This window comes from Rhagoletis pomonella, unplaced genomic scaffold, assembly GCF_013731165.1.
Source record: "Rhagoletis pomonella isolate Grant_MI unplaced genomic scaffold, Rhpom_1.0 Rhpom_scaffold_00026, whole genome shotgun sequence".
Taxonomy (NCBI): Eukaryota; Metazoa; Arthropoda; class Insecta; order Diptera; family Tephritidae; genus Rhagoletis; species Rhagoletis pomonella.
Window position 1 is genome coordinate 199,999 of NW_023458580.1, and position 12,357 is coordinate 212,355.

Below are 12,357 nucleotides of genomic sequence, written 5' to 3' on the forward strand. Positions count from 1 at the left end.
GTTGAGCCTAACTGCGATAAAGTGCTTCCTTCTATAGTGTTGTTTTTTGGGTGAATTATGTTTTTACATTAAATTATTTCGCGCCTGATTTTGTACCGATGTTTAATGTGAAATTATTATTGTTTTTAGTGTGTATAAGTGTTACGCGACGCGCCCGGAATAAAATGTTAAAGTTTATAAATGTATGCATGTACGCTCTTCTTCACTTTTTATTTAAGTATGTGGTAGCTATGGAACTTTTTGAATGTTAAATTAGTACACATTTTCTTTTGCGTTCAGTTTTCACTTGGTAATATACCTATTAATTTTTTTAATTGTTAAACTTTGTTTGTGGTTTTAATTTGTGGACTGTAAATGTATATTTTTTATGTTTATTAATTTTTTTTTGTTTCTCTATAGGTGCCGTCCAGTCGTACACCACGGGCACACACTTTGGGGGGCACACTCACCACTAGCTTCGAACTTTTTTTTTAAATAAACAAGTAGAACCTTTTGGGGGAATATTAACACACTTTATTAAATTTGCTTTAGCGGGGTTATAGCGCAGAACACGTCTGGTCGATATGACATTCGCAAAATTGTGTCTTGTTTCATATTATGTTGTAATTCATGTGTGTGTGTATGTGTAAATACAATTCATGTGTATATGTGTGTGTGTAGGTGTATTATGTGTACGTGGGTGGAACGGGCCGTGGTGAGTAGGCGATTAGGCAATGTTGCTGCTGTCACGGAGCCATTCACGGTCGAAAAAGGGGCAACGGCCGAACTCATTTAGCCACTATGAATTTGTTAAAGTTTTTGTTTTATATACTTGTTTATTTGTACTTTGTTTATGCGGAAACTCTGTACATGATTCAAACGATGTTAAAACTAAATATGCTACCTATGTAACTAAATATTTTTGCCTAATAACAATAATGCCAAGAAGAGTACAATTACTTCAAATATATGCCGTCGATTGAAAAAGGCTGCATAATTTTTATGTGATTTTCTAGGTTTTTTGTTTTGTATGCAATACGTATTATAATAATATGATAATTCGGCAATTGAACTAAAGAACTAGTTCACTAAGGTAAGCGAACTACAACTGAACGGTTCACTCAAAAGAAAAGTGCTCAACTCTATTCAATATGTACTTTTGAATTTAACTATTAGAAAACGAGACCAATATTCAGATTTGATTTTTTGTATTTGGTGTCGATATTTGGGATATCGAATGGGTACCCAATATTTTTACAGCGATACTTTAAATGAATACCATATCGATACTTTCTGCTCGATATCGTGTCCCTAACTAAGTTTAATTTGTTGTGCTAGTTCTCGATTTAGCACCCTTTGATTGTGAAGCAGGAAATGCAACAATTTAATATAGTTTCACATTCTTCAAAAAATTACTTAACTCAAGGAATTTAAAAGATTGGCTAAATAAACTTTTTGGCTCGTAGTTATAGTCAAAATAAAGTCGACTCTAAAGTTAAAAGCAGGTTTCTTTGACAGATATCCTCTTGAAAGTTATGTCAAAAAGCTGCTTTTAACTTTACAGTCGACTTTATTTTGACTATAAGTACGGGCCATTATGTGTTAACTTACACACTAAAAACGGTGACAGGTAACAAGATCAACGGAAATAAGGTCAATTGACCCTATTTAGCATACTGGTGCGAGCTAAAGTCAATTGACATTATTACCTTTTCAAAAGCGAAATAAAATCCATTGTCATTATTGCTCTTTGAAACATTAAATTTGCGTAGCTTCGCGGCGGCCCGCGACCGCGTGCCACACCGCCGTGCTGTAATGCAGGTAGATTTATTTTTTGTATACTTTTAATTTAAGTTTTTATATATTTCACATAACTAACTGCACACTTTTCACAAAAATGAGATTCTGATATAAAAATCCACCTCATTTAACTGTTATCGGTGATACTAATGCTGACCTTGTATAACGCTTGACAGAAGAATTTACAGTTTTAAATTACAAATCAGAATTAACATCAGTGATTACAGGTAAGTCCCAGATGGGTTCAATCACAAAAAATCACAGTATTATGAAAAAGTGGTTTGTGTTTGGATATTTTAGTAAATAATGTGAAATTCACGTCAAACGACAATAACGGCGTTTGCTGAAAAATGTATTGTCTTTATAATTTTCTGGGCGCCTACTTTACACAACGATTTGACAACTAATACATATTCTCAATTGTCTTATGTAAACGCAGCGTTATTCCGAATTCGTTCAAAATATGCTAATTTAAAAACAATTCTTTTTAGGTTCCTCCGGGGTTTTTGGGAATGGCGGCAATCCACTGTTTCTTCAATTTAATAGTGTTCGCTTTATTTTTGTGGAAACGAAACATATTTTGCCAGTTCTTCTTTCGTCAAATATTTCTCGTATTCAAGCTCTTTTTGCGTTGGTTTTTCGCGTGGCGTTTTTATTATATTCGTAATTAAAATTTTTTTTAATAAAATCAATTAGTGGTGGTTCAAGATTCTGTTTTGATTAATAGCACTATTGATTTGGAAATAATAACCTCTTTCATCTATGGAAAAAATACTTACGGGGCAAAGTTGTTTATTGTAACAACATTCATATCTCACGTACGATGCAAGAACATTTTTTTCTTTGAATCGACATACTTTAAGCATTGTTGACTATTTCCATTTGAATGAGGAAACAGCATCATTTACTTTATTTCCAATTTTTTTTTAACTTTATATCACTTTTGAAAAGGTAATAATGTCCAATTGACTTGATTTCGCGCCAGTATGCAAAATAGTGTCAATTGACCTTATTTCAGTTGTTGTTGAATAAAGGAGCTTAAATCGACAAATGGAAGAATTTTCGTTTGACAGAAAGTGAAGGCGAAGCAGAGCCACAATCTTATCGCCTCAAATGCAATGATTCACTTCCTTATATCCAGAAAAGGTACCGGAAACTTAACCCGCTACAGTTGCATGCAGAATTTAGCAAGCACTTCTGGCACCAGGCAAACGTTCCTCAGCACGCCAAAGACAATCAATAATTAGTTTTCATGACTAATGACCCCGTCAGACTAGGTACTTTGCGTACGTTCCGCTCAAGGATGAAACTGACAGTTGAGTAGACTGTGTGTGTTTGCATAGAGAGTGTCAGATTGGCAACCATTGCGTCGACGGACCCAACGAACATTGGCCAACACTCAACTTTTGACGCAAGTAAATCCGGCAATGCTGACATTTGTATAACCTTGCGTTTACACAATACAATACAATTGAGAATATGTTTAAATTGTTACATTGTTTGAGTAAAGTAGGCGTCCGGACAATCAACTGTCTTCGAAAAGTCAAAGACAGTGACGAGGAACTATCCTACGATATTATTGATGGCTTAGTTGACTGTCCTGAGGTTCTTGAGCAAATAAATTTCAATGTTTCGTATAGAACTTTACGCTCTCATTACCCTTTTCATATTAAATTAAATAAAGCTAATTATTATAATTATGACCCCATTTCAAGGGCTCTCATGGAATTTAATAGAATTTCTAGGAGCTTTGATCTGGACTTCGCTTTCCCGAGATCTCGTTTTGGTTCATTACTAGAATAAATTTCTTTCTAATCATATATTTTAAATATCTAATTTACGGTTAAGATGATAAGTCTGTAAGATTGGTATATCATAGGCTTAATAAATGAAATGAAAGACATCGAGAGAAGTGTGAATACCCTAGTAAAAAAGTGTGAATGTATTGCTAATGTATCTGCAAAATTGACTTGTGTAAACCCCAAGTACGCGGGCTCAAGGAACAGCTGATTTTTGTTTGAAGACGCAACAACTTCATTGTGGCGTATCTCTACGTTACGTACGATCCTTTATTGACGTACAAGTACACATTCTGGCGGGGCTATAAGTAAATAATTACAAATCGGATATCTTAAATTCTGCAAAAGAAAAAAAAACACTTTGGTTTTATGAGCGTGATCACGCGTGAGTGGCGTGAGTGGCGTGAGTCCGATATTTATTGTGCGTGCTTAAGCGTGACACAACTTTGTTTTTGATTGCGTGATTGTGAGTGACATGATTCAAAATTTCTTCACGCGCATCTCTGGTTCTTATGTACATATATGTAAATATATATGTATATTTGTTCTTGGAAAAAGTTTTTGTAAATCTAATACAACACATACCTCACTGTAGTGACGATGCCGGATTTGCTGTCAATCGTGAACATCGATTGTGTTTCATTGGCCAACGAATACACCAGACGCGCATTGATACCCAAATCAGCGTCTGTCGCTTTTATGTGCAACACACTTGTACCGACCAGTGTATTCTCGGGTATGCTGGCCATATACTTTGCCTGTTCGAAGCTAGGATCGTTGTCGTTCTCATCTTCAACGTGAACTGTTATGTTACAGTGACCTTGGAAATTTTTGGGCGAGCCACGATCTTGAGCCTGGATCTGAAGCAGATAATGTGAATACTGCTCACGATCGAGATGGCGTGCAGTCAATTCGCCCGTATGCATATCGATGCTGAATTTATTGCCGACATTTCCACCTAGAAAGACAAAATTCCAAAGAGCGAAAAATTATGAATTAGTGTGCAGCAAATAAAAGTAAATATTGCAGTCAATTGTGCGCAATTTAAATTTAGGGCCATTTCCTGTGCAACAATTTCAGATCCATGATTCCAACTCAGGATGGTAAAACCTCGAAGCATTTTTGCGTTGTCAAGCAATATTTTGGTATTGCCATATTAAGTTTGCAAATTTTTTTTTGAATGTTTTTAGAATAAGTGTATAAATGGTTAAAATTCATATCGAAGCGAAATATGTACCTAGGGCACGTATAGTAAAATTTCACAAGGCATCATTTAGTAGAATATTTTAACCCATGGAACAAATGCAATATAGCTACGGTGACCAGTCGTACCGATTTTGGCGGGACAGTACCAATTTTGAGAAAATTGTCCCGCTGAATATTTTTTAAAAGTCGGGACGTATAAGTGTCCCGATTTTTCATATTTGTACCAGTTAAGTCCCAATTTTTCAGTGTTTTCTTATTAATTTAATAAGAGTATCCTTGTACTCTGGCCCAAAAACAATTTTTCGTAGAAACGTGGCAGCACTTTCGTTATCACAAACGACATAGAATATAAGGGAGCCATAAACATACGCAGCATCCTTGTTTTCTGTCATCGTTGTCACAGTTTTTTAAGGCTTTTATAATGATTTGTTAAGTTTTTTTTTAAATAAACAATTCTAACTTGATTTTAGTTAAATTAAATATAAATAAAAGTTTAAAAAACTAAAACCCCGCTGTTATAATTTCCATTCGTACTGTCATCAGGTATGTAACTTGAGAATAGAAATCGCTGCATCTTTTAGGCGCATCAATATTACATAGTTACATCCCGAGCTAATAAAAGGGAGGTAAAAAAATAATACTAACTCGGTAACAGGTAGTAAGATCAACGGAAATAAGGTCAATTGACTTTATTTCCCACCCTGGTGCGAAATTAAGTCAATTGACATTATTACCTTTTTAAAAACGAAATAAAATCCATTGACATTATTTCTCTTTCAAACATTAAATTTGCTTAGCTTGGCGGCGGCCCCCGTCAGCGCGCCACACCGCGCGCGCCGCGCGACCGGCGCGCACACCACGTCACGCTACGCCTCCTTAGCTGCTTTTAAATGATGTCGTCACAAATTGCTGGCGGAGACAGACATTGTTTCCTTATAGAAAGGTTGGTTTCTTTTTCACCTTAGACATTCCGAATTCGTTCAAAATATGCTAATTTAAAACACATAATTCTTTCAGGGTTCCTCCGGGGTTTTTGGACATGGACTGTTTCTTCAATTTGATAGTGTTCGCTTTATTTGTGTGGAAATGAAACATGTTTTGCAAGTTGTGGATCATTTCTACACTCTTTCTTCAAATATTTCTCGTATTCCAGCTGTGCGTTTTTACATATTCGTAATTTAAATTTTTTAAATAAAATCAATTGGTGGTAGTTCATGATTGTGTGTGGATTAATATCACAACACTGAGGATTTGGCAATAACCTTTTTCATCTATTAAAAAACAACACTTACGGGGCAATCTTTATTGTAAGAACAAAATTTTTTTCTATGAATCGACATACTTTAACCATTGTTGACGCTATTTCCATTTGAATGAGGAAATAGCGTCAATGACTTTATTTCCAAACTTTTCTTGACTTTATTTCGCTTTTGAAAAGGTAATAATGTCAATTGACCTTATTTCCATTGACCTTATTACCTGTCACCACTAATTCCCTTAAAAAAACATGGACATGAAAAATATAAGTGGCGAAAGTATAAACAGGAAAGAGACATTTAAGCATTCTTTGGGTATTCCCCTTTCGATTGTTTAATGTTTATTATTTTTTATGAAACTGAAAGACTATGTAAGTAAAAATTTAAAATTTTGTATAAAAATTAGCAAAATTTGACAAAGTTTCATCATAATTTTGAGCTTTTTAATTAGATTTCTACGAAGCTGAGTATGCAGTTTTGTAGCCTATTAGATTTTTAATAATACTAATAATAATCCCAACGGTTTTTACCCTCCATTCCCGCCCATCCGCACGGGGGGCGCAGTCCGCGTGACGTACGGAAACCAGTATTTTCAATTTTTGCGCCGAGTCACGATAGGCAGGAGTTTGTTAAGTGTCGAGATCTAAAACTGTTCAGCTACAGAACTAAATTCATCAGCCGATTTTATGTCTTTATTTTAATGATTCATTTATTGAGAGAGGACAGTATCGATTTCTTAATGCTGAAAAGCGGATCAGATATACAAAAACGTGCTGGAATGAGAGTTAAAATCCTGGCATAAGCAACGGAGTGGGTCGTGCAATTCAAAATTAGTTTTACAAGCTTTCAGAAATAGGGGACAAAAGTGTCTTGATACCCGGGAGGGAACATTAAGGCTAACTTCGCCCAGAAGAAGCGGACTTGAAATTGAGCCTGTCAGTAATTTAACTATAAATATTGTACCAAGCATTTGCCTGCGGTTGGAAAGTGTAGGAAGATTCATATGTTTTAATCGGCTCGTATAAGGTGAAAGGTTATATTGAGAATCCCAACGGAAATTTCTTGAAGCAAAAAGTAGGAATCGTTTTTGAATTGATTCTATCTTGTCGGAGTAAATTTGATACCTTGGATTCCAAACCACCGAACCGTATTCCAGAATTGGCCTAACTAATGTTGTAAACAGGGTTTTAGTGATATAAGGGCCACAAAATTCTTTTGACCATCGTTTCACAAATGCAAGTACACCTTTAGCCTTGTTGACTGTCACATTAAAATGAAGATTAAAATTAAGCTTAGGATCCATTGTGATATCAAGGTCCACAAAATTGTATACCTGTTCCAGGTTATGGTTACCTATTGTATAATAAGCAGGATGAACAGCTCGTCGCGAGAAGCACATTACTTTACATTTCTTAAGATTTAGAGGCATGAGATTTACTTGACACCAGTAAGCCATGCTGTGTAAGTCTGATTGTAGCAAAGACCTTTCTTTAATTGAAACGTACGATTTATAAAGCTTTACATCATCTGCATACATTAAAATTTTGGAAAATTTTATATCTGTAGAAATATCGTTTATAAAAGCAAGAACAGAACCGGGCCTAGGTGGCTACCTTGAGGGACTCCTGAAGTAACATTAATGATGTCCGAGATAGTATTTTTAAACATTACCCTTTGTGATCTATCATAGAGGTATGAAGAGATCCAACGTAGAAAATTAGGTGGAAGACCAAGAAGATCAAGTTGATGGATGAGCAACGAGTGGCACACTTTGTCAAATGCTTTACTGAAGTCAGTATATATAACATCAACAGTTTTGCTTTCACTAAATGCTTTTGAGATATAGGATCAGTGTTGCCGTTTTAGCCCTTTGGTGGCTAAATTTGGCTACTAAATTCTTTTTTTGGCCACAAAAATTTGAAATTGCCCCTAGCCCTTTTTTTAGCCCTTTTCAAAATTTATTCATCATTGACATTAAAATTTTTTATATGATTTTCATGAATTTAACTCTTCGCTTATAAAGCGAACGCCTTTCCTTCAAGGCAAATAAACTGTTCATTGTGTCGCTAGCTTAAGTGGTGGAAAAAGTTTGTTTATCGGTTGCTTCTTTTACCTTTAAGTAACGCAGAAGTTGAAAGGACGTTTTCTATAATAAATTTCGTTAAAAATAAGCACAGAAATAAAATTAATTTTGCAATGTTAAACGCTTTATTAACTGTAAGATATGGCTTAAAAAATGTACAGAAATGTTGTCATGAATTTTTTTTTTTTTTTTTTGAAATTACAGATAATATCGTCAGGTTAATGAGAAATGAGCAAAATTGTAACGACGAAGAATCGCTTAGCGATGATTATATTGATATAGATATAGATATTTAATGTGTTAAAAAAAATGTTTATAGATTAAATTATTTTACTATGAGTTCATTAAATGAATACTCTTTTGTTTGTTTGATACATACAGCGCCGGACAATAATAAAGCACCGACATTTTAATTCTTTGTAAATTATAACATAATATTTTAAAAATTTCTTTTACAAATGGATATTTTTCGAAGCATAGTTTGAAATTATTTAAGTTATTTAGTATTGTCCGACACTGTATATAGATATGATTCTAGTACTTATGTATTCTTAATGTGATCTCATTTTTTTGTTTATGTAAGAAATTAATTAATTAATAACATATGTATAATGTATATATGTTTTTTACGTTTCTGGGCCGTTATCTTATCCATTAACGATTTAACTATACTTTAAAATAGGTAAGTTGGCGGCCCTTAATATGCTTTATGTGTTACACAACAAGTTTTTTTGTTGAATAAAATATTAATTCTTTCCAGAGTTCATTGTTTTTCTATATCATTACTTATAGAAAATGTTTGCGTGTATACTTATATATTTATATGTAGGTAAAAAAATTTAGCTACCATTTTTAGCCACAACGACGATTTTTAGCTCTTTTTTAGCCCTTTTTTAGCCTGAATTTAGCTACCGCTAAAAATGTTTCGCGGCAACACTGTATAGGATGTTAATTCAAGTAAATTTGTAGAAGTGGATTTGCCCTTGCAAAATCCATGTTGACTATATGAAATGCTAGAAGAAATAAATGCGTCAACTGATTTGTTATAATTGCTTCAAATAATTTAGCAATTGCAGAAAGCTTAGCTATTCCCCGGTAGTTCTCCACTGAAGATCTGCACCCGCTTTTATGTAACGGGGTTATGAACGATTCCTTCCATATAGTTGGAAAAACGCCCTCTTTAAGAGACAAATTAAATAACGCTGTTAACGGCTCATAAAGGTAATCAGAACAATTTATAAGAATACATGTAGGGATCTGGTCAGGACCATAACAGGACAGCTTTAAGGATTTAAGATAAACTACTACATCATCGGGAGATATTGAGTTCATTGGACATAGTTTAAAAGGATAGTCAATGTTAGCATGTGAGTTAATGGAATAATTGGATTTAAAAAACTGAGCGAAAATGTTAGAAATTGTTTGATTATCACCAGAGACGGTATTTTGATACTTCATGGCGGAAGGAAACCCACGTACATTTCGGTTGGAGTTTACGAAGTCATAAAATGATTTGGGGTTATATATTATATGCCGTTTGATTTTACACAAGTAAGCTTTATAACACGTTTTGTTTAATTCAAAAAACTTATGACGCAAAAGTGAGTATTTTACATAGTATGAGTGTAAACCCGTTTTTTTGTGTAATCTAAAATAACGCGACTTTCTGTTTTTCAAATTTCTCAGTTCTTTAGTAAACCATAACTGTGTTTGTTCTTCAGGAACATACATTCGTTTAGGCACATGCTTTTAAAATAATTTATAGGTGCAATTCCGTATTCCTCGGACTCGGACTAGTAAAACTGTCAAAAAATAAAAATTCACTCAGAGCGAGAGAGTAACATTGAAAAGTACGGGATCGCTTTCTAGTAAAAAATGGTAACTTCTGTCAACTTCAACATAACCTCCAAATTTTGGTTGTAAATTTTTTCTTATTTTGTATGTAAACACACTCAGCTCACACATCTAAATAACCAAAAACACTTTCAAATTCATTAGAATCCACTGAAACAAGTAATTAAATACTTTTCCACATGAATTAGCAGAGTGAACTTTTCTTTTGTTTACAATTTGGTTGCCAAACACACTACAGCTGATCGTTTGACACATTTACCAGAATTTACCAGCAAAAAATTCTCGGACTAAAACGGGTAACATCTGACAGAGAGAGAACCGTATTTACTCTCTTTTTTGTCCTCTCAATAGTCAGAGAACCGAGTACGGGATCGATTTCCAATAAAATCTGACTGATTCTGACTATTTCTGACTAGTCCGGACTCGTACGGGATCGCAACTTATGTAAAGTAAAGTTAAAAAGTGCAACGCTTTGTTCAATATTTTCTTTATATGCGGGCCACGATTTAGACAGTTCTTTGTTAAGCTTTTTAAAGTTGGCTTTCGAAAAATCAAAGCGAATATTTGGTTCGTGTGCTTGGGTACTGCAATTTTGACCATCACTTATAACTTCGTAAGATACCTCCATAGCAGGGTGGTAGACATCTTCGGGCAAAACTAGGGGATCACGCTTATTTACAACGGACTTAGATGCATCATCAACATAAACAAGATCTAATACTTTACCAAACTTATTGTGAAGTACATTAACCTGAGTTAGGCAGAGTTCAGCCATTTCCTCTAAAAATACGTTGTTGCACGCACTAGACGCGAAAGGTACGATATCATTGTCAATGATGTTCCATGATATGCTTGGTAAATTAAAATCACCCAACACAGCCATTGAATCACAGGGATTAGTCAGTAAATTAACTGATTAAAGTAAAGAGATGAGTCGTGAATACACCAATGTGTCAGATCGGGGAGGGATATAGCATAGAGCTAAGTAAATATACCCTTTTCCAGCCTGTACACGAATGCATTTGAATTCTACTGAATCAATGTGTGGAAGACTAACTTCTTCAGATGGTATTGAAGAGTCTACAGCGAAGAGTACGCCACCGCCGATTCTGTCCTCCCTATCTTGTCTATAGATATGATAATTATTTGTAAGAATCTCTGAATTGAAAATGTGCGGTTTCAGCCGAGTTTCAGTAAAAGAAAGAACATTATAATTACATTCAAGGCCTTTAAGGTATAACTTCGTTAATTTAGTATTTAAGCCTCTTACATTTTGGTAATAAATACTTAAAGCAGATTTAATAATTAGTTTTTTGATTCAGCGTTATGACGGGGAATATTAGCTAAGTTGTTTCCTTTTTTGGGCCTATATTCGAATTCACGAACGAAAGCTCCGGGGGGCCAAAAAGAACTACTAAGCAGCGCATTAAAATTATCTAAATTGACGTAAATTTTAAATGAAGCAATATTTCTTTCGTATTTAAAATTAAATTTTCTGATGCTTAAGTCGACAGTTGTAATTTTTTATGAGATATAAAGCTTTACATCGTCTAGGGTAGTGTCTCTCGAAAATCTAGAGACAAAAATTGACCTCTTTGGCGGAACCACAACTAGTTTCCTTGTATCAGACTGGAGTACCGGCGGAAGGGGTTTAGTTACTGCGTTAGTAGTTGAGGGTAGGGAAGGCGGTGGAGGCTTTGAAGATGATGCCACTAGGGACACGAATTTCGATATGATACCATATCGATACTTTTGGCATTCGATACCGATATTTTCTACTCGATAGTTTTGAAACGATATTTTTTGGAATCGAGTACCAGAACCCTAGTATCGTATCGAATGTTACAAACTCACATTCCAATACTGAGGGAAAAAAATTTTAGAAAAAAAACGTGCTAAATTAAAACAAGTAAGAAAGTCTAAGTTCGGCGGAGCCGAACATTAAATACCCGGCGCAAGTATTAAATATATGTTTTTTCACCTTTCCGAAACCTTCCGCTAGATGGTAAGCCGGGGTGTATCAATTTTGAGTAAATTAGCGTCCTTCAATTTCGAAATATTGAAGTTTCAAGCATTTCTGAAATTTACCGTTATATGAGAAGCGGCCGTAATTTTAGTCCGATTTCAATAATTTTCAACGTTTTGCTTATATGTGGCAAGCACAATAACCACACCGAGTTTGGTACAAATTGGTAGAACGGTTACCGATATATGTACATATATGTGATCATAAGTGGGCGGTGCCACGCCCATTTTCCAAAATTTTACCATTAACGTATTTCTTGGTAAAGAATTGTTGCAGGCATCAATTTTGAATAAATTAGCTTCAATATTTACTGATTTATCGAAGATTATGTATTTCTCTAAATTACCGTTATAT

The 12,357-nt window shown here is 34.6% G+C and overlaps 1 protein-coding gene across 1 annotated transcript in view; it reads right to left on the bottom strand.

The window, feature by feature from the left end:
- The window catches only part of LOC118749645 (protein dachsous-like), a 237,058-nt gene that overhangs the window by 68,894 nt on the left and 155,807 nt on the right, over positions 1 to 12,357 (bottom strand). Inside the window, exon 2 of the mRNA XM_036484447.1 lies at positions 4,164 to 4,536. Within this exon, the coding sequence (XP_036340340.1) occupies positions 4,164 to 4,536 (373 nt within the window). The remainder of the gene's footprint in view (positions 1 to 4,163; positions 4,537 to 12,357) is intronic.